This window comes from Pezoporus occidentalis, unplaced genomic scaffold, assembly GCF_034315485.1.
Source record: "Pezoporus occidentalis ecotype Australia unplaced genomic scaffold, CSIRO_AGI_Poc_V1 ctg412, whole genome shotgun sequence".
In the NCBI taxonomy this organism is placed as follows: domain Eukaryota; kingdom Metazoa; phylum Chordata; class Aves; order Psittaciformes; family Psittacidae; genus Pezoporus; species Pezoporus occidentalis.
Window position 1 is genome coordinate 15,980 of NW_026915739.1, and position 21,433 is coordinate 37,412.

General features: G+C 57.5%; 4 protein-coding genes across 6 annotated transcripts; 3 read left to right on the forward strand and 1 right to left on the reverse strand.

The window, feature by feature from the left end:
- The first annotated feature begins 1,813 nt into the window (after positions 1-1,813).
- Positions 1,814-5,654, forward strand: EIF3I (eukaryotic translation initiation factor 3 subunit I). Its single transcript, XM_062634077.1, has 11 exons — positions 1,814-1,837; positions 2,020-2,112; positions 2,246-2,333; positions 3,022-3,087; positions 3,257-3,406; positions 3,500-3,627; positions 3,949-4,059; positions 4,163-4,252; positions 4,584-4,657; positions 4,867-4,959; positions 5,298-5,654. Exons 1-11 carry the CDS (start codon positions 1,835-1,837, stop codon positions 5,377-5,379), a joined length of 978 nt encoding a protein of 325 aa, XP_062490061.1. The 5' UTR covers positions 1,814-1,834; the 3' UTR covers positions 5,380-5,654.
- Positions 5,614-11,288, reverse strand: LOC134171649 (myotubularin-related protein 9-like). Its single transcript, XM_062634081.1, is given in 12 exon segments — positions 5,614-6,247; positions 6,249-6,331; positions 6,780-6,931; positions 7,077-7,297; positions 7,384-7,525; positions 7,608-7,769; positions 7,903-8,120; positions 8,213-8,386; positions 8,481-8,606; positions 8,842-8,950; positions 9,496-9,724; positions 11,229-11,288. Coding segments are annotated over 11 exon segments (1,665 nt in total). The 5' UTR covers positions 9,693-9,724; positions 11,229-11,288; the 3' UTR covers positions 5,614-6,166.
- Positions 11,019-14,256, forward strand: FAM167B (family with sequence similarity 167 member B). 2 transcript variants are annotated; one of them, XM_062634079.1, is made up of 3 exons: positions 11,019-11,760; positions 12,314-13,442; positions 14,117-14,256. In XM_062634079.1, the coding sequence occupies exons 1-2, from the start codon at positions 11,470-11,472 to the stop codon at positions 12,575-12,577; spliced, it is 555 nt and encodes a 184-aa protein (XP_062490063.1). In that variant the 5' UTR covers positions 11,019-11,469; the 3' UTR covers positions 12,578-13,442; positions 14,117-14,256. The 2 variants fall into 2 exon arrangements, with proteins under 2 accessions (XP_062490063.1, XP_062490064.1); XM_062634080.1 differs by having other exon boundaries at positions 12,317-13,442.
- An 11-nt stretch (positions 14,257-14,267) lies between these two features.
- Positions 14,268-21,118, forward strand: LCK (LCK proto-oncogene, Src family tyrosine kinase). 2 transcript variants are annotated; one of them, XM_062634075.1, is made up of 13 exons: positions 14,269-14,499; positions 17,115-17,221; positions 17,333-17,414; positions 17,500-17,590; positions 17,721-17,819; positions 17,935-18,038; positions 18,120-18,269; positions 18,611-18,763; positions 19,217-19,396; positions 19,581-19,657; positions 19,744-19,897; positions 20,357-20,488; positions 20,790-21,118. In XM_062634075.1, exons 2-13 carry the CDS (start codon positions 17,120-17,122, stop codon positions 20,990-20,992), a joined length of 1,527 nt encoding a protein of 508 aa, XP_062490059.1. In that variant the 5' UTR covers positions 14,269-14,499; positions 17,115-17,119; the 3' UTR covers positions 20,993-21,118. The 2 variants fall into 2 exon arrangements, with proteins under 2 accessions (XP_062490060.1, XP_062490059.1); XM_062634076.1 differs by lacking the exon at positions 19,217-19,396 and having other exon boundaries at positions 14,268-14,499.
- Positions 21,119-21,433: the final 315 nt, after the last annotated feature.

Here is a 21,433-nt window from a genome sequence, read left to right on the forward strand (position 1 = left end):
CCTCACACGAAAGGACACCGCTGATTGGCCGCCGGTCTCTAGGCGGGAAAGCGGCCCCTCAGCAGCGGGCTGTAGCTAACGGAGAGGCGGACAGGAATTGGCCGACGCTGACCCTCCGACCCCTTCGGAAGGCTTCGGCTCCGTCCCCTTCGGAAGGCTTCGGCGGCTCCGCTCGGCTCCGCCGCCTTCGGGATGCTTCGGCTCCGCTCGGCAATCCGTCCCTTTCGGGAGGCTTCGTCTCCGCTCGCCTCCCTTCGGGCAGAAGCGGGTATTCCTTTACTTTTGCCTTAGGATGTGCTGGGAAAAAGGGAATTCCGTCACTTTTACCTCACGAAGCAATGGAAAAGAGGGAATTCCATCACTTTTACCGCATAAAGCATTTGGGGGTGTGTAACGTTTGAACGGCCCACAGTGCCTCCGACGTCGCCATTTTTCGTCCCAAGATGGCGCTGGTGAGCGTGGTGCGGGCGGATGCTCTGCTCCGTCCCGTTCCCTCCTTCCGGGGCTCGCAGCGCCTCGGGACCCGGCCGGGCACCTCCCGCCCTGGCATCGCCGTCCCCCTCCTCCGGGAGCTGCTGGCAGCTCCCGGGGAAGGGGCCCGGCCGAGTCCCGAGGCGCTGCGAGCCCCGGGAGGAGGGATGGGGACGGGAGCGGAGCCTCCGCCCGCACCACGCTCCCCAGCGCCATCTTGGAACGAAAAATGGCAGCGGCGCAGGCGAGGCGCGGCCGTTACCACGGCAACGCGGCCGCCATGATGGGTCAGGGCATGAGTCGGCAAGAGGGAGGGGCTGGGCTCAATATGGAGGAATGGCGGGTACACAATGGCGCCTCACCAATATGGCCGCCCTCAGACTCCCATTACCACCTATTAACCCCCTTACCCCCCCCATTGCACCCCATTACCCTCTATTAGAACCGCAGAATCACAGGTTAGGGTTGGAAAGGACCTTAAGATCATCCAGTTCCAACCCCCCTGCCATGGGCAAGGACAGAATTTTTCCCGCACGGCTCGGCACGGGGGAGAACCGAGGAACCGGGGCACCGAGAGCATCTGGGGCAGCCCGGCAGCGAGAGGGGGGGAGTCGAGGCGGGGCGGGGCAGAGCTGCTGTCCCGGCATGCAGCGGGGACGGTATCTCCCTTCCCATCTCTCACGGCGGAGGCACTCGTGTTCCCCGCGGCCGCTCAGTGTCACGGTCTCCAACGGCAAGAGGAGCCCATGACCAGGCTGCTGTGTACCAGCACGCAGCAGAGCCGGGCGCTCCTCTTAGCAACTCCCAGAACCATCGCAGCAGCGCTCCTGGGAGAGGATTTTGTATTTAATGGAATTCAGGCTTTGGATGATGGGGGGCTCTTTAATTTTGGAATTGCTGTACAAGGGAATTCTGTTCTCGTAAATCTGAGTTTCAAAGAATATTCTCCTGCCATTTGGGAAAACGCAGTTCAGCCCAGCCAGGTACAGCACCGTTTAGCACAGTTCAGACCAGTTTAGCATACCCCCAAACAGTTTAGCCTAGTTCAGACAGGTTTAGCTCAGTTCAGACCACTCCAGCCCGCTTTAGCTGCAGCTGCCATCATGTGTCTAAATCTCAGTACTGCACGTGGGGCCGCGCTGTGGCGCCGAGCACCGCTGGCTGCTGCCTTTGTCTAAAATTCGGTAGTGAAACCTGACAGCCCCAGTACGGGTAGACCTGACCTCCCGTCGATGGGCGATAACCCGGCCTCGCTTCAGCCCTGCTAGGAACTCACCCAGTGGAGCCACGGTAACGGTAAAGTACTTCCGCTGTTCGCAACCTCTGACCCGGAAGTGATCTCAGCCGTCCTCGCGGTGCCGCCATGGTGAGGGGCCCAGGGAAGGAGTTGGTGGTCGGGCAGGACTGGGGACAGCGGTCGGTGGTCGGGCGGGTCCGGGTCCCCAGGCCTCGGGAGGGGGTACGGGTGGCGGCCTGCAGGCCCAGGAGGCCTCAGCCGCCAGTCGCCGAGATGATAATGGCGTCTCCTCCCCCCGACCCGCCCCACAGAAGCCGATCCTGCTGCAGGGCCATGAGCGCTCCATCACGCAGATCAAGTACAACCGGGAGGGAGACCTGCTCTTCACCGTGGCCAAGGACCCCGTGAGTGTGGCGGTGCCTGCCTGCCGTCCCCCCACTGGAAACCAGGCCCCTCGGCAATAACTGACCCGCTGTTCATCTGTCCAGGTAATTAATCCGTTTGTTAAGAGGGTGCTGTGTTGTTTTCTTCCCCTAGATTGTCAATGTGTGGTATTCTGTGAATGGAGAGCGGCTCGGCACATACAATGGCCACACGGGAGCTGTATGGTGCGTGGATGCAGACTGTATCCTTTGATCACAGCAACTAGTTTGTACTGTATTTTTCTTTATGATGATTCAGTTGAGGCAATTCCTCCAAACTGCTGCACTGTTTCCTCTTAGAGGAGAGCGATACTCTGTGTTTGACTCTTCTGCTGTGTCCTTTACTTCATCTTTTGGGTATTTTTCTTTCAGGGTTGTGTGGAATAACGTGTATGATGAAACCTGCAAAGGCAGCGTTAATGCAAGAGCTGGAGCCTCTTTCTTTAGCATTTCAAAAGGAAATTTGCAGTTTCCGAGGGCTGGAGCAGCTCTACTCTGGAGCCAGGCTGAGAGAGCTGGGCTGGTTCAGCCTGAAGAGAAGGCTCCTGAAGAGGAGACCTTAGAGCAGCTCCCAGTGCCCTAAAGGGGCTACAGAAAACCTGGAGAGGGGCTTTGGACAAGGGCTGTAGGGACAGGCCAAGGGGAATGGCTTTAACCTGCCCCAGGGGAGACTGAGATGAGCTCTGAGGCAGAAGCTCTTCCCTGTGAGGGTGCTGAGGCGCTGGCACAGGGTGCCCAGAGAAGCTGTGGCTGCCCCATCCCTGGCAGTCTTCAAGGCCAGGTTGGACATAGGGGCTTCTAGCAAGCTGCTCTAGTGGAAGGTGTCCCTGCCCCTGGTAGGGAGTTGGAAGTGGCTGAGAACACGCTGATATTCCCTAACGGGTGACTCAGGGGACACACGACACGTCCTCACTGGCTCTGCAGATAACAGCTGTCGGCTCTGGGACTGCGAAACAGGTAAGAGACACTCCCATTTCCAGGGGAGCTGCATTTGAGGCACAGCTCTGTTCTGCAGTGAATTCTGTTAAGGTGGGAAGATGTGGTTGCAGCGGGACATGAGCTAATCCATTCCATTAGCCTTGCAATAAAATACCTGGTAAAGTGACAATTTCTGCTCTGTGTGCAGGAAAGCAGCTCGCCCTGGTGAAGACCAGCTCTGCAGTGAGGACATGTGGCTTTGACTTTGGAGGAAACATCATCATGTTTTCCACAGACAAGCAGATGGGATATCAGTGTTTTGTGAGCTTCTTTGATCTCCGGGACCCCAGCCAGATTGGTGAGGAATCCGGGCCAATGCCTGGATAAGGGAATAAGGGGAAGATGATCGCTGGAGCCATTGTGTCTCTGTCTGTCTCCTTCCTTCCTGCAGAGAACAATGAGCCTTACATGAAAATCCCCTGCAGTGACTCTAAAATCACTAGTGCTGTGTGGGGCCCTCTGGGAGAGTTCATCATTGCAGGACATGAGAGCGGCGAGCTTAACCAGTTCAGTGCCAAGGTCAGTCTGATAAGGAACAGCATCCTCCCTCCCTGGAGAAGATGTCAGTGTTTGTGTGGTGATCATGAGACAGAATATGGGCTTTTTGGCTCAATGCAGCAGCCTTATGGAATGATACTTAAAATATCTTAGATTCATAGAACGGTTTGGGTTGGAAAGGACCTTAAATATCATGTAGGTCCAAATATGAGGCTCCATTGACCAAGGCCGATGCACCAACATCTGACCCATCGTTGGCAACAACATCTCCTAACTAGTTTTAATAGGGAAGTTGTGTGTGTGCTCGCTTGCCTTGCTAAAACTGCCTCCTCTACCCTTTAGTCAGGGGAGCAGCTTTCCAACATCAAGGAGCATACCAAGCAAATCAATGATATTCAGACCTCCAGGGACATGACCATGTTCATCACTGCCTCCAAGGACAACACAGCCAAGGTGAGGCCTCCTTTCAGAAATGGGGTGGATTCTTGAAATTGGCATTCAAGATCTGCGGGCTGACAGCTCTTTTGAAGAATAACTCTCTCCTTTTTGTTCCTAGCTCTTTGATTGCACGTCACTTGAGCATCTGAAGACGTTCCGGACAGAACGACCAGTGAACTCTGCTGCACTTTCCCCTATTTTTGACCACGTAAGAATGAGCTCACTCATTGTAACAGGCTTACTGTGACTGCCACATCATCTGGGTAACTGGAAGACAGAGTGTCACTAGGCCAGATAAAAAACACAGCTGTGGCATCGGTCTGGGGAACTTTGCTGTGGTTTGGTGCAGGGAATGAAGCCTCTGCTCCTCAAACAAGCATGTCTGGGAGGTGAGAACTTCTCTGGGGTTGGGGTCAGGCCCACTTGCAAGTTTGTGGGTTAGTGAAGGTATCCCCAAGGTTTGGCCCTGTCCTCCTCCGCCTGCCTCAGAGTGCACTTTGTAAGCACCTCTGAAGTGTTGTGGCTTCTCTCCTTTGCAGGTGGTGCTTGGTGGTGGGCAGGAGGCCATGGATGTGACCACAACCTCCACCAGGATTGGCAAATTCGAGGCGAGGTTGGTCCTTTTCCTCTGGCACGGCCAAGTCCTCACCTGGAGCACTGACAACCCAGGGGTGCTGCTCCCAAGGTGTCTTCCTGCTGCCAGTGTCAGAGAAGTCATTAAACTCACAGAGCTTTTTTGAGGAAACCCTAATTATGTCCCTAGCTAGGCTCCCAACTTCTGCTAATAGATAATATAATAATAAATCATCTTCCTTCTTCCAGGTTCTTCCACTTGGCTTTTGAAGAAGAGTTTGGCAGAGTGAAGGGTCACTTTGGTCCCATAAACAGCGTTGCGTTTCACCCCGACGGGAAGAGGTGAGTGTCTCTGTGGGTCTTGCAGCATGCTGCAGTGAAGCCAAACACATGATGTGGTTAGGGCACAGTTGGGCTCACAGCAGCTCTGGTGGGAACAGAGCAAGCACCTTCCTTGATGTTCCCATTTCAGCCCTGCTGCCTCCCCCAGGCTGGCCAAGGGGTCACTTACTCCCTATCACACATTTTTGCTCTGTCACTGATCTTACTTTTTTGTCTTGTGACTCCTTTGTTCATTTCGGGGGGGGGTGAGAACAGATTTCACCACAGTTTGGTTTAAACCTAGAGGCAGCGCTCTCTGACAGCATCAATGACTTTATCCTGTCTCTCCTCCTGTACAGTTACAGCAGCGGGGGTGAGGATGGCTACGTTCGCATCCATTACTTCGATCCCCAGTACTTTGAGTTTGAATTTGAAGCCTAAAGGAGGATTTTCCTCTCCACTGCTCTTCCCTCCAGCCCATTGCCCAGTCCATCAGCTCCTGCACTGAATTGTTGCAAGGTCTCACCAGAGGACTCAGTAGCAACTCAGTGTGGAGAACTGGAAACCCAACCAGCTTGGAAGGGCAGGACTGGCTTTGACAGGTGAGGAGGAGAGGTCGGCTCCCCAGGGACACTGGGCATAGTTATATATCAGGAGAGGAAGAAAAACATCATTAGGAAATAAACAGAAATCTTTTATAAACACAAGGAAAATCACCTCTGTGGGGTTTGAGCTTTTTTTCCAGTCTGCAGTACAGTTAACCTGAGCTGTTGTGTGCTGGGCTCTCCACCCCTGGGTAGACAGGGACTCTTCCCAGGAAGGATCCAGAGCCAAGGGTCATGTCCAGGCCTGATGTGTGAACAGGCTGAAGTGCTGCAGCCGGATGTTGTTTTCCAGATGACACACACACGCCCAGTTCTGGTGCTTTGTTTATTTGCTGCACTGACCCTGAGCCAAACTTTCCTCAGGGAACAGTTATTTCCTGCACTAGCATGCTTGTGTTGTGGATCCTCATCCTTCCAGCCCTCTTGCCTGGTGTCTGTCTGGAGGGTGCTTTGTATCTCTTTCCTTCCTCAAAACTGGGTTCAAGGGCAGATTTCCCTGGCTGGCTCCCAGCTTGAAGTGACTGACGCAACACTCAAGCTGCAGCCCTTTGTGGAGAGGGTGTTACAGGTTTGGCTCACCTTGGCCCAGCCACCCACAGGGACCGAATTGTCCCTGCTACTGTTCATCTTTCATCCTCTGTCCAGGCAACGGGGTCAGAGAGGGCCTGGCTCAGTCTATTCCATGTGCTCTCCTTCCCGGGGGGGGTTGTGACACTCTGCTAACCGCTGGATCTCCCCCCAGGCCTCATCCAGGTGCTGGGATGAACGGATCCATCGGAGGAATAAACCTAGGAGGAAGGGGCTGTGGTTATTCCAGCTGTGAAGGCTCTGGGGAGACCTTAGAGCAGCTCCCAGTGCGTAAAGGGGCTACAGGAAACCTGGAGAGGGGCTTTGGACAAGGGCCTATAGGGACAGGCCAAGGGGAATGGCTTTAACCTGCCTGAGGGGAGACTGAGATGAGCTCTTAGGCAGAAGCTCTTCCCTGTGAGGGTGCTGAGGCGCTGGCACAGGGTGCCCAGAGAAGCTGTGGCTGCCCCATCCGTGGCAGTCTTCAAGGCCAGGTTGGACACAGGGGCTTGGAGCAAGCTGCTCTAGTGGAAGGTGTCCCTGCCCCTGGCAGGGGGTTGAAACTGGATGAGCTTTGAGGTCCCTTCCAACCCAAACCAAGCTGGGATTCTATGAAAAGCAGAGCAGTTTTCCCTCATGCGGCCCAGCTCGGAGCAGGACCCAGCTCACCCTGCCAGAGGTGGATGCTCTGCGGCTCCACGGAGGGCCAGATGACCAGGGCATTGGGGGAGTAGAGAGGGTTCAGGTACTTCCTCTTCTCTCCAGGCCGGTTCAGCCAGGCCCAGAGAGAGTGTGTACTCTCCTTCACTTTACAGAGGCACCTATGGGAGAGTCAAGATGCACTTCAACCCCTGCAAGGGGTTGTGGGTCCTCATGTGACCCCAGCTCTGATCATGAGAGCTTTTCTTTGTCTCAAGGGTGACTGTGGCATTGCTCCCAAGGGATAATGGTGTCCTCCCTACTTGCCTCTCCTTCTCGTTGTTGCACAGGAAGATGCCATAGACAGAGGCATAGGCATTGTCAAACAGGGTGAGGAGGAGGCGCTCGCTGAACTCCAGGGAGAAGGGGAACTGATGGCTCAGCTGCCACACGCAGTCAAGGAAGAGAAGGAAAAGTGGTGCCTCCTGCTTCAGCCGGGCATGGGAGGAGGCAGAGCGGGCACAACGGAGGTGGAAGGGATGCCCGGCCTGTGGGACCCGGACAGGGAACAATGGGGTGAAAGAAAGTTTGGGGGTGCAGAGATCCTTATCCCCCTGGGGACTGCCACTCTCACCTGGATCCACTCCCGCTCCAGCAGCCCCTGGAAGCCTATGAGCGTGCGGCAGGACGGATCCAGGATCACCTGGGCTAAAGCCGTGACCAGCAGTGTCGTGTCCGTCCCGTCCACCCCATGCACCAGCACACTGGCTTCTTTGCTGCAGGAAGTGCAATGCCCAAAGTTTGTGCAACACTGAGAGCTTTGGGAGGGTGAAAGTGGGGACCACAGCCCCCCATTACCTGTCCATGCACTGTGCTGCCAGGCAGGCCGTGCTCAGGGCTGCCTTGATGTGGCTCAGCCAGCGGCAGCTCTCCAAGCGACTCAGCCAGTGGTCCATGTTGGTCAAGGTGGTGTTGCAGGCTTCCACCAGCTTAATAAAGCTTTCCTGCAGCGGGCGGCCTCTGAGAGGGGAGGAAAATGGTGTTAGGGGCTTGCTAAGGCTTTTGCAGAGGGGGGCTGGAGTCCAAATGTCATTGGCAGGGCAGTGTGATCACCCATGTCACGACAGCACCAGGCCTCAGCACAGCCCCTCACCTCTCCAGGGGCTGGTGCAGCCGCCTCCACTGCGGATAGGAGAATTTGGGCTCCGTGCCCCCGCCAGTCATATGAGCTTGCTTTGCAGTCTGTGCTGACCTCGTGTCAATGATAAAACCCTGCTCCGCCTTGTCCAGTACCATCCCCAGAAGCAGCTCATCCTCGTGGCAGCGCTTTCGGTTGGGACCTGTCAGCGGCTGGCTGCTGCGGAGCATTGCCTGTGGGGTCAAACCAAGCTGGGGGCTTCCAGCCACCTTTGCTGGCAGTGGTGGGACAGGGGAAGAGCAGCTGGACAGGGAGATGGGCTCACGGTGCCATTCTTGGGGTGGTAATAGCTGAGGACAGGGAAGCGCCCTCCCTGCCGGAAACGGGCAGCCTTCCGCAGGGCATCATCATCCACTGCTGCCGGCACGATGACTGCTGGAGGGTACGTGGGGCAGGTGGTGAAGTCCCAGTTCACATTGCTCAGCCGCCACCGGCTCGTCTAGGGGTGGAACATGGGATTGTGGGGTTGCCCAGCATGGGTTGGGAGAGTTGCTTCTCTCCCCAGCCCAGCTGGGTCTCTCTTGCAGGCTCACCTGTGAGGCGATCTGCTGGAAGTACTGCTCGAGGGGGAAAAGGTGCCAGCCTTCCTCGAGCTTCAGGCTCTGGGGTCTGTAGAAGAATGGGTACATCATCGTCAGAGAGTCCACAGAGGAGAGGGCCTAGAGTGGGAGCAAAGGTGAAGCAGGTCATGGGCAGGGGGTGAGGGCTCTGCAAACCCCAAACCTGGTCCCCTCTCCTGGCCACATCTATGGCACCACCAACCCCATGGGCACCCATGCCAGGGCTGTGTGCGGGCTGTTTACCCACATTAATGATAGACTGAGATCAAACACTCCAGGTGGCTGCTTTCTCCTGCCAACCCTTTGCACCCCGGCACAGTGAGGAGGAGCTCACCTCGATGGAGCTGGCGATGTTGAGACACTCCTCCAGGCCTGGGATCTTCAGCTGAAGCACCTTCAGGTCTTTGCACCGAAGCGTGATGGTGCCGGAGGAGCCAGTGGACCTGGGGGAGGCAGGAGGTGAGTGCTGGCTATAGGTCCATGTACACACAGACACACAAAATGGCTGAGCAGCCCTTTTCCAAGGGATGGAGCACGAGGGCTGTGTGGGTGCCAGATCGCTGGCTCTCATCCAGCACTGGTGGCTCTCCTGTCAGAAGCTGCGATTTCCACCATCTCCCTGCCCTGGCCGGGGCCTGGTGGGTGCCGCGATAGTTAACACGAAGCCAAGCACTGGATATGCAGAGCCAAGAGGGTATTAAAAACCAAACCTGGTGTCTCTTGCGTAGCTGTAAGTCCAGGGGAGCTCGTACCAGCCTAAATTCTGCATTCTGAGGCAGGGAGGAGAAGAGAAGGTTAATGCCCAGTGTGTGCCACAAGCATCTTCCAGCATGGGCTGTGGGGAAGAGGAGGGCCGAGGCTTGGTGGGCAGCACAATGGGTAGCCATGGACACTGGGAGAGCAGTAGGGAATGTCCTCCAGCTAAGTCAGGGGTGACACTGTGACACTGCTAAAAGAGACCATGGTGCCAGCCATGGAGGAGACCCACCTCTTCTCCACGGCATCCACATTGCGGATGAGCAGCCAGAGCTCCTCAGTGCTGGCCTGGCCGTCCACCCTGGGACAGGAGGAGAGGAGAAGGTGGTGACTGGTGATGCATAGGGTGCCCTTCACCACCGGCAGCCCCGTACATGACAGCAACACATTCTCCACCGTCGCCGTCTTGATCAGCTCTGAGAACTCCATGGAGGGATGTGCCACCCACTGCTGCCGTGGCGCTGGAGGGAGAAAGGGGAAATCCTGCAGTAGCACAGCCCAGGGCTGCAAAAACTCTCTTCCCTCTGCGTCACGTGGGGCTAACTTCACCCCCCTCTTTGTGTTTACGTTGTCACCTACAGCATATGGAACTTCCTCACTGCAGAGAGGGGTGACATTTGCTTCCCCAGCAATGCTGTCACTGCAGATGGGGAAACTGAGGCACAGGGCAGAGAAGGCTGAGCTGTCTCTCGGCTCCCAGCAGTGCTCAGATCCCAAGCCAAGTATCCTGCTCGCAGTGCTGCAGCAGGGTGAGATGTTTGGTAACTGCTGCCTTACAGAGAGCAGCTCTGGGTCCCTCCCTGCCTGCACTGGGACTGGATGGTGCTGCCAGAGCCCCGGCTCTCACAGACTCTGCACCCACAAGCACCCCTGGGCCTGGGGGATGGAGCAGAAGTTGCTGCAGGTGCCCTGAGCAAGGATGATGAGGATGAGGATAAGCAGCTGCCAGCGCTGCCTGCTCCAGCCAGCCCAGTGCTTACCTGCTCAGGTCCTGCTGCAGGCAGGGACCAGGGGGTGCAAGAAGAGAGCCAAGGGCACAAGCAAGAATCTCAGGGTGCAACTGTGGGGTGCATCACAGATCCTGGGATGCAAGCAGGGTCCTGAGGGGGAGCTGTGGGTGCAAACAGGGAACTACCCAGCATAAGCTGGGGGGCTCAGCGTGCAAGCAGGGATCCTGTGGTGTGAGCAGGGGAGCTTAGGACACAAGCTAGAACAGCAGGGTGAAAGCGGGAGGCTGTGGGGAGCAAGCGGAGGACCTCAGGGGTGCCAATGGGGAAGTGGTGGGTGTAAATGCGGAAGATCGGAGTGCGGTGGGGAGCGGACGATGACCGCAAAGCCCAGCCGGAACGGCGGCTCGGTGCAGAGCGGATGTCGGGTTTAAGGTGGCCCGGCCCCGGGGCGGCTCCGCCGGAGGGCAGCGGGTACGGGGCGGGGAGTTGTGGCGGGGGTCGGGCGGAGGCTCCTCGCCTCCGGGGCTCCTGGCGTGGGCCCGTGGAAGGGACAAGCGAGGGAACACAGGGGCTGGCAGGGGATTTGGGGACTGCACAGGGAGGATGGAGGGGCCGGGAGCAGTAGGGAACCGGGTATGGGGAGTGCTGGGGGGGGGGGGGGTGCCGGTGATGGGACAAGGGCGAGACCCGTCACCCTCGGCCGCTGGGAACCGCGCTGGCGGGATGGCGGTGAGAGTTGTGGGCACATCCTGACCTGGTTCCACCTTAAAGCCCGCCCGTGCCACAGGACACCCCCCACCCCCCCACCCTCCCCGGTTTCTTTTTCCTTCCTCGGGATTTTTTTGGACACCCGTCCCTGGCCGCTGCCTCTGGGAGTGAATCTGCCCCCGGCGCCCCTCGCCAGGGTGTGCCAGTGGAGGGTGGCAGCTTTCCCGAAGAACCGGGAGTCTCCTCCCGGGGGGCACAATCGTGTAAAACAAGGAAAGACAATGGAAAAAAAAACAACAAAACACACCCAAACCCCTCCTCCTTCGCACTCCTCTAGATAAGGAGAGTCCCCTCCCGTTGGAATTGTCCTCAGCGTCCCCAACCCTCAGGGTTCAGGAGGTGAATAAATAGCCAGGACGTGGGTGCTGCGGGTGGTCAGCGTGTCGTTTGCCCTGCGGGTGCAGTGAGGCAGAGGCTCCGCTTGGACTGAGGCTTTGAGTGCAGAGAGGTGACCCCGGAGTGCTGGGGGGTCTGTGGTGGGTGCCACCATGGCCCTTGAGCAGCTCAAGTTCAAGGAGCTGGGTGAGGAGGAGGCTGCCTGGAAGGAAGAGAGCCTGGACAGCGTGAAGGCACTGGCGGCCAAACTGAAGCTCCAGACGCGGAGACCTTCCTACCTGGAATGGGAAGCCCGAGTGCGGGGCCAGCCCTGGCACGCTCAGACCCCCGGGGGAAGGAGGGGAGCACAGAAGAGCATGGGGCACCCCGAAGACCAACATGATGGTGGCATCTGTGGGTTCGCCACCATGGAGGCAGCTCTGGAGTGGCTCAGGATGGAGCTGGTGAGTTGCTTCTGGGCAGACTGGAGTGGCAAAGGGCTGACCTCAAAGCAGGGATAGGGCCATGGGGCACAGAGAGAATGCCTGCAGCCCGACCTCATGCAGCAGCAACAGGATGTGCTGTGGCCAAGGCACTTACATTGGCAACACGATGCTTTGCTCCTTTGCCCAGCACTGCTGGTGTACGTGGGGTTTTTGCAGGGCATGTATGGCTCTGCCTGTGTCCCCAGCACAACTCCAGGGGTCATGGCTCTGTCCTGGCCTGCACTTGTCACTCCCCTCCTGCCTGCTCTGCTGGTGCAGTGGATTTTGTTGGTGTGGCGGCACAGCAGTGGTGGTTTCCACTGGGTGGCAACAGCCATGTGTGTACAAACATGAGCTGACCACGAGCTGTGATTGCAGCACAGACCCTGTGCTGACCCCAGGGTTCCGTGCTAACCCCAGGGCCACTTCTGCATGTGGTCCCCAGTGGGCTTGTGCCCTGGCCAAGCCCCAGCCCTGCTGCCTGGGCAGATAGTGGTCCCACTCCAGCCCTGATGCCCATCTCCCCATGCAGCAGGAGATGCAGGCAATGGACCAGCACCTGGCACAGCAGTTGATGCACCTGCGGGCACAGCTGCACCAGCTGAAGGTGGAGCAGGCCTGCCACCAGCACAAGGAGATGCTAGACGATGCTACCTTTGGCCTTGAGGGCTGTGAGGAAGACTCGGATCTGCTCTGCAATATCCCACCCAAGGCCGCCTTCCTGCTCTCCATGCCACTTAAGCACATCGGCATCACCCGCATGAACATCAGCTCCCGGCGGTTCTCCCTCTGCTGAAAGTAGCAGCACTCCATGGAGTGCTCAGCAGTGAGCCTGGATGGGAACCTCAGAGGAACCCATGGGTGCATCCAGACTTGGCAGGGCTCAAGAACCCTCCTAAAACCCCTTGGGGACTGTGGAGCAGCAGGCAGTGCTGAGCCCTGGTTCTGCCAGCCCTGCCCTGAGCACAATGCCATGCCACAGCAGCATGGGCATGCCACTATCCCCATTGGGCACAAGGTATTTTGGGACACCCACTGCCTTGTCCTTAAGGACAGTGGGGTCAACTGCAGTGGCAAATGTAGGAAGCAGCCCTTTGAGGAGGAATAGAAAGTGAGAGTTGATGTTTTTCCCATTGTTGCACCCAGGCACCTGCCTCAACCTCCAGACATGGGGGACCTGCGGGCAGCAGGGGGGATGTGCTTCCATCACTCCTTCCCCAACCTGGCTCAGAGGATAGCAACTTCTCACCAGTTCCTGTCAGGGAGACACTGTCTCTGCTCTGCAGACCTCATGGCCAACCTGGCCCCAGGTGTCCCTGGCCACAGTGGGTGCTTGGGCTGCATGGCTGCAGGAAACGCTTGTCCTTGTCCCCAACTCAGCAGCGAATGGAGGGGTTGATTTTGGGGCTTGAGGCCAGAAGGTGCTGGAGCTGTGCTCAGGGTTCAGCCCCCATGCTCCCATCCTGCTCCATCTCCAACCCCCTGCAGCCCTACACTGGCAGCAGGGTAGCAGCCCCCAGGGCTGACAACACTGCCCTTACCAGAGGGGTTAATTTTAGCTTTTTCCCTTCCTTCATTAACAGCAAACCCCTCACAAAAGAAGTTGCTTCTTGGGGAATGTGGCTTCCACAGAACACTTTTCGCCAGCAGTGCCAGGGAAGGTGTGGGGTGACCTGGGGATAATTTGCAGGGGCTGCTTCTCCTTCCCAGGGTAGCAGCAGGACACAGGAAGAACCCAACATGCACCCCAATAGGCTGTGGCGCACCCCCGGGCCATGCATTGCTCCCCACACCCCCTTGCCTGGGGCACTGTTGGGGTTGGTGAGCAGGATGGGAAGGGGATGGTTGCTGTCTCTGGGAAACATCCCTGCCCAAGTGGATGCTGCGTCTGGAGGTGCCACCACCATGCCCCTGTCACAGCTGAGCTTCCTGCCCCTGCCTCTGCAGAGCTGGCAGCAGGGACCTGCGGCTTCATCTCAAAGGCCAAGACAGTAGTGTGGTGATTGCTCTGCCTTAAGCTGTCTCCAAAAACACGGGCTGGCAGCCTGTCTGAGTCACAGTGTGGCCCCTTGGCTTCAGCCTCTGTCACCACAGCTCTTGGGGTGCCTCGTTTGGGGTAACCCCATTGTGATGGTCAAAGTGGGGACTGTGGGGTCCAGGATGAGTCCCACAGCCCATGTTAGGGTCTGATGGGTCACGGTGAGTGCAAGGTGCCAGCGTGCCCATGCTGAGCACCAGAGAGGGGACAGTGCAGGGGACCAGGGGGGCTCGGGTAGCCAGGACTGCCCTAGCAGCAGGGGATAATCCCGTCCTGCCCATCACTGGTCCTTCGCAGGGCATCTCCCAGCTGCAGGACCCTGCTTCCCAGCGACTGAGGGGCTCAGCATCCCTTTGCCCACTCGTTCCCTGAGGGTTATTGATCAGAGACACCCAGAGCAGCAGCCCTGCATGCTGGGGATGGCAGGAAGCCACCAGGGTTTGTCGCTAACTCTTGCGGTTGTGCTTGAAGCTGTGAACCAGCTTCTCTAGAGTTTGCTCATGAGGCAGGAAGCCAGGGCAGGCACTGAGCAGGAGTGAGCAGGGGGCTCGTCTCTGCTCCTCACAGGGTCACCTCACTCCTGCTGGGCATGGAGAGGACGTGAGCAGGGCCAGAGTCTTCATCTTGCTGCTGGGCCATGGGAGTCTGAGAGCAGCTGGTCCTTGCCTCGCTGCCAACAGGTAACAGGGACGTGGGGTGAGAGGGTTGGCATTGTCCGGATGGGAGCTGGAGAGCACTTGGGTGCATGTGGAGGGTGGGAGGTCCCATTGCACTCTCTGAAGTTACCCCTAGGAGGGATGGAAATGGGGGTTTGGGCTCATCGCTGCAGGAGGAGTGAGAGCGTTGGTGCCCAAGCGAGCAATGGGGGAGATAGGCTGTGCTCCCCACTCTTACATGGCCTCCCAGTCAGAGTGAAAGGCACTGTCCCAGTGCTCTCTGCCTGCCTAGAAGTCCTGCCCACGGTGGGAGCTCCATCCCCATCACAGGACTCCCCAAGGCCTCATTTTCAGGGCAAAGATGGAGTTGTGGCCCCAAGACCAAGCTCTCACCTAGCTGGCTCTGGGTGAGAGGAGTGTGGGACCGGCAGCAATTTAGTGCTGGTCCATCAGGGTCTGCTTCCCAGTCTGGGGGTTCAGACACTGAGACATGCCTGGTTTTGATGCTCTCAGTTTGAACACCTCCCTGCTGCAACAGCAGCTCTGGGGCCATGGTTCATCCAGCTGGGTCACAGCTGCCTTTGGGACATCCAGGCTGCCACAGTGAGCCTTGAAGAGTGTCAGGGACAAGGTCAGTCCATCCTTCAGCCCTCCTCACGCCTGCCCATACTTGTGAACAGGCCAACCAGACCTGGCTGGAGAAGTTTATGCAGAAGGGCTGGCACAGGGCAACTCCTCCAGCATGAACCAGGGGTCTAGACATGCTCCGGAGAGAGGCACATACACAGCCATGCAAGGACACCCATGCACAGGCGTGCACACATGCAGACATGACAAAGCATGGGACTGGGGCACCTACACATCCCTTGCAGAGAAATTCAGTTGCACCAGATGCAGGCACCAAACACCCAGTTCAAACATGGTGTTTCACCAGCAAGGCCCTCCACCATGCAGGTGACATGGCCACTGAGTGGAAATTCTTCTGTGGCTTGAGTGTGTTAAGACAAAAATGCACAATAGCAGCACCTCCCTCCTCACCCCAGCTGGTGCAGGGAGGAAAAAATACCTCCTGGCAACCCTTGCCTTCAGTGAAGGCATTTGAAGGGCTGTGGGTAGGTCTGAGAGAGTGGAGGCTTCTCCTCCTGCCTGCATTAGGGAGCTGTAATGCGCCCAAACCCCTTTCCTTGGGTGCCAAAGGGGTTCCTAAGTAGCCGTAACCAGAAGCTGAAGGCATCAGGGTGTTTTTTAGCCTTTGAGTCCCCAAAATGGTGTTGCACGGCATGGGCAAGGAGCTCACTCACCTGCGCTCTCCTCTCCCAGATCACCCATCACCGATGGCCATCTGTGGCTGGTGGCACCTTGTGGACCCTGCACCATTTTTGGGGTCCCCCTATGAGGCTCTTTTCTGTGTCCCCAGCCACCCATAGGGGCACACACTCAAACAAAGCCCCCCACTACCTTGGAAAGAGGTGGATTTAAGCATGTGCTTCTGGAAACAGCCATGCAATGGCTCCTTTGGGTAGGAAACCAAGCAGCAAACATTGCCAGTCTGGGTCTCCTGGGGACCCAGCTTGCTGCAGGGCATGGCACGGATGGGACCCTCACACCTGCACCACCTGCTGCCAGATAGAGCTCCAAAGCGGCTGCTGTTTCCAGGTGCTGGTTTTGGGGCATGGTGTGGGGGTCCCAACCTGCCACTGGTGCCCAGCGCCTGTGAAAACCGTGCTGGGGTCTCCAAGAGCCCCCAGAGCTCCTGGGCAGAGCCTGGAAAGGAGGGTTTGGGGGCTGGGTCTTGGTGGAGGTAAATCACGGTGGTGCAGGCAAAAGGGATTCTGTGGAAGAGCTTTTTCCAGGGCTTTGGCTGCACATCAGGCACTGCCAGCAATCTCGGCCCCGCGTCATGATTGGCTTTCATGGCAAGGCAAGAGCTGATGGCTGGTTTGCAGAGTCCACACCCTGCTCATGGCATCACTGCCAGGCTGCCCCAGTGCTCACACTGTGGTGTCAGGTACACCAGCTTGGCATCACTGTGGCTTGAGGTTGGGGGGACCTTGATGTTTCAGGGTGACCTGCCAAGGATGAGGGGCCCCTGAGCAGGTATGAGGACTTAAAGGACATCCCTGACGAAGGAGAAACAGGAGTACAGTGATGGGGTGAATGCATGAGGGGAACCTGCAGGGTGGGGAAGGAAATCAGAGGTGATGCAGCATTGGTGGGGGAGTGCTCGCACCTACCTCTACACCAGGAACTGCTTGTGGTGCCAGGGAGGTGTCTGGTAAAACACGCCATTGTATTAACTGGTAATGGGATACTCATGATTAGATTGTTAGCTGATGAAGAACACAGGGCCCAGCCCAAGGGTTGCAGAGTCTGAAGGAGCTGGCTGGCTTGTGGCAGTGGGAAATGGGAGCCTCAGACTGGGGACTAATTGCCTTCGGTGTTTTTAATTAACAAAGCCAGAACAAAATGATTAGGAGGAAATATGGGGAGTCAGAGGATGCCTCCAGTTCAGCTGAGGACCTGAAGAGTGTGTGGAATGAGCCATGTGATGTGGGAAGATGAATAGATTCAAAGATGGGGATGTGCTGGAGTGGAAGGGGGGCCTGAAGGCTTCCTTCACCACCTATCACCCCCTGCAGCCACCATGGGCTGCTGCTGCAGCTCAGACTATGACGAGGACTGGATCGAGAACATTGACATTTGTGAGCACTGCAACTACCCCATTGAGCCCGACAGCAAGCCCCAGGTAGGAGGGAGCGAGCAGACCCCCCACCCCCCATACTGGTGGCCAAACACCTCCAGAGCTGGCCAAACCCCAGGAAGGTGAGAGCTCTCAGGGCTCCTCATCCCTTGGCAGAGGCTGATCCGCAACGGCTCCGAGGTGCAAGACCCACTGGTGTCCTACGAGGCCACATCTCCACCGTGCTCCCCACTGCAAGGTATGGTCCCCACTGCAAGTTATGGTCCATGGCGGGGGCAGCCATGGCTAACAGTTGGCCACTGCCACCCTGTCCCTCCTCCCAGATAAGCTGGTGGTGGCCCTGTACAACTATGAGCCCAAGCACAATGGGGACCTGGGGCTGCAGAAGGGCGAGAAGCTCCGCATCCTGGAAGAGTGAGTGACTGCCACAGGTGTCCCAGCACCCACATCGGCATCATCCCACTGCACACCATCCCAGTGCTGCCAGGGGCATCCATGCAGATCCCAGCAGCCAGGAGGGTCTTACCTCACTGTGTCCTTGCAGGAGTGGGGAATGGTGGAAGGCTCAGTCGCTCACCACCGGCCAGGAGGGTTTGATCCCCTACAACTTTGTGGCCCTGCTGAACAGCCTGGAGCCTGAGCCGTGAGTAGGGGTTGAGAAGCAGCTGGAGCTGTGTCCTGGCAGAGTGGGAAGGAGCCAGGGTGGGTGAAGGTGGCCTGAGCTTTCCCAGCCCTAACTCTGCCTTGCGTGTCCTCAGGTGGTTCTTCAAAAACATCAGCCGCAAAGATGCAGAGCGGCAGCTCCTGGCCTCGGGCAACACACATGGCTCCTTCCTCATCCGAGAGAGCGAGACCTCCAAAGGTACCTGCTGGCATCTCCTGCCACAGGGAAGCACAGGAGGAGTGTCAGGGTCCCAGACCCACATGGTCCCTGACTTCCCAGGCTCCTACTCACTGTCGGTGAGGGACTTTGACCAGAACCAGGGCGAGACAGTGAAGCACTACAAGATCCGCAACATGGACAAGGGGGGGTACTACATCTCCCCCCGCATCACCTTCAGCAGCCTGCATGAGCTGGTGGAGTATTACACACGTAGGTACTACCTGGAGCTGGTCTTGCCTGCAGGAAGGGAATAGAATGGGTTGGGATGGGATAGGATAGGATGGTACAGGATGGAATGGGATGGGATGGGACCATTTGTGATAGGATAGGGTGGGATGGGAACAGGATGCAATGGATTGGGATGGGACAGGACCAGCTGGGATGAGACAGGATGGGATGGGATGGAACAGGATGGGATGGGACAGAATAGGAGAGGACAGGATGGGATGAGCAGGACATGCTGCTACCTGTGCCCCAGCAGTCAGTAGCTTGTGTTGGGTGCCCTGTGCCCTCGGCCTGCTCTGACACAGGCCCTGTGCCCTGCGCTGCAGGCTGCTCAGATGGGCTGTGCACCCGCCTGGGCAAGCCCTGCCGGACCCAGCGCCCGCAGAAGCCCTGGTGGCAGGATGAGTGGGAGGTTCCACGGGAGTCGCTGAAGCTGGTGGAAAAGCTGGGAGCAGGACAGTTCGGAGAAGTTTGGATGGGTGAGTTGGTGACACTGGGGTAATTCCTTGCCTTTGCTCCCATGAGTGGTGGCTGGGATGGGATAGGATGGGATGGTTTGGGACAGGACTGGTTTCAGCACTGCTGCCCAGCTCCCCCAGCCTCCCTGTTTAAAGCCCAGCAACCAACAGCTTCCTTTGCTCCTGGAGCTTGAAAGCCACATGTAAAAGTATCTGCCTGATGAGTTAAAATGCAGTTACAGATTACTGCCCAGGAGGTGGCAAGCATGGTCCTGCTGCCAACAGCCCTCCAGGGCACAAGGGTCCATGGCGTGTCTTCAACCAAACTTTGCCTCCTCCAACATCTCTTGCTTGGGCAGCTTTGGTTTGGGATGCTGTAGAGCATCAGAGTAGCCCTCCTATTTGTCTCCTTCCCTGCCATGCATCCCCCAGCAGTCCCTCTCTCCCATCACCTTCTGCCCCATTTCTCTGCAGGCTTCTACAATGGCCACACTAAGGTGGCCATCAAAAACCTGAAGCAGGGCAGCATGTCACCCAGTGCCTTCCTGGCAGAGGCCAACCTCATGAAGAACCTGCAGCACCCACGACTGGTGCGGCTGTATGCTGTGGTGACAAAGGAGCCCATCTACATCATCACAGAGTACATGGAAAAGGGTGAGAGCACCCAGATGCTGTGAAGAGCTGTGGTCTTTCGGCTGTTCTCATCCAGTGGTTGGTGCTGGCTTATGGATCTCAAGCTGCTTTTGGCATCCTTCACCTCCCTCCCCACTCTGCCCTTGCATCACAGCTCTCCCACCAGCTGGGAGCTTGCTGCTGAGACCTACCACCTTCCTTGCAGGCAGCCTTGTGGACTTCCTCAAGACCTCAGAAGGCATCAAGCTCAGAATCAATAAACTGCTGGACATGGCAGCACAGGTGAGGGGAGGCAGAGCTGTGGGGCTGGTGGTGGGGAGGGTTCTGTCATGCTGGTGGTGATTAATTGCAATCACTCTACACTGCAGATTGCTGAGGGCATGGCCTTTATAGAGGCCAAGAACTACATCCACCGTGACCTGCGGGCTGCCAACATCCTTGTGTCGGACACTCTGTGCTGCAAAATTGCTGACTTCGGGCTGGCCCGGCTCATCGAGGACAACGAATACACGGCTCGCGAGGGTCTGTCCACACAGCTCAGGGCTACAGGAGAAAGAAACACTCCCCACCCACCCCAGCCTCTTTTTGGGGTCCCTGAGGTGGCTTGGGAGCTACAGGACTGCCTGTGACCACAGGAGAGGGGAGCAGGAGGGTGCAGAGACCCTTTCCCCTCCATCTCTCTCCCCCCAGCTGAAGGAGGGCTGCGGGGTCCCTGCATGCCCACCTAACCCTGCTTTTGGTGGGGTGACAGCTCTGCCTGGTGGCTACTGCAGGAACAGGGCTGCTGGCCTGCCTCAGGGCTCTGTAGCTGGCCAAACAGCAGGGATCCATGTGAGCTGGCTGCCACCAAACCCAGCTTGTCCCTAGGCATACAGCGGGGACAGAAGCAGCCTCAGGGTTGTCACATCCAGTTACACAGAGAGGGATGTTTCCAGCTCAGCTGTAATGTTTTATTTCTCCTTGACTCCTGCTGTTTTTCAGGGGCTAAATTCCCCATCAAGTGGACGGCGCCAGAAGCTATTAATTACGGGACATTCACGATCAAGTCAGATGTCTGGTCCTTTGGCATCCTGCTCACAGAGATCGTCACCTATGGCCGGATCCCGTATCCAGGTCAGGATTTCCCAGCAGCTGTGCAGCAGAAGGGCTCACACACACGCACTCAACGCAAGCGCACACCCAGGAGTGTGTTCATGCACTCCTGCACGCACACACGCTCCCAGCTGCCCCATCTGGCTCCTTTCCCTGACAGCCCGCAATGGTTTCAACCACTTCCTGATGCATGTGGCCAGCCACGGCGGGTTTCGGTGGCAGTAGAGGGAGAAGGAAGCTTTCCCATAGGATTTGCAAGTGTAGGGTGCTACCTGCAACACGGGGGTGACCCAGACGCAGTGTTGTGTGCCTTTCCTCGCAGGAATGACCAACCCTGAGGTGATACAGAACCTGGAGCGTGGTTACCGCATGCCGCAGCCAGACAACTGCCCAAAGGAGTTGTACAAACTGATGATGCAGTGCTGGAAGGAAAAGCCTGAGGAGCGTCCCACCTTTGAGTATATGAAGAGCGTGCTGGAGGACTTCTTCACCGCCACTGAGGGCCAGTACCAGCAGCAGCCATAAGGACAATGGGTTGGGGTGCTCGGAGCTGCTCCCCATGCACCAGGTCCCCACAGACTCTATGTACATTACCTGGGGTGTTGGCCAGTGCTGCCTGGACCTCAGCAGTAAAGATTTGAAGCACTTCAAGTCTTTGGAGCAGATTTCACTCCTTCAGGAGGGGATGGATGGGCAAAGCCGACAAATGACTCCAAAGAGCAGAGGGCTGGTGTGGGGGGGGGGGCTGACGGTGTGATGTGGGGCCGTTTGGGTTCCCCCCACATTGTCCCTTTGCACTTGCTGGGTGCAAACCCGGCCTCCAGCCCACAGGGGCTGCCCGAGGCCCATGCCAGACGCTCGCCCATGGGCCTCACCAGCTCCTTCAGCCCCAGTGATGGCAGGAACCCCCGCAAGTGATGTCTGATGAAGCCCTTGGCTGTGTGGTGCTGCTTGCTCTCACTGTGG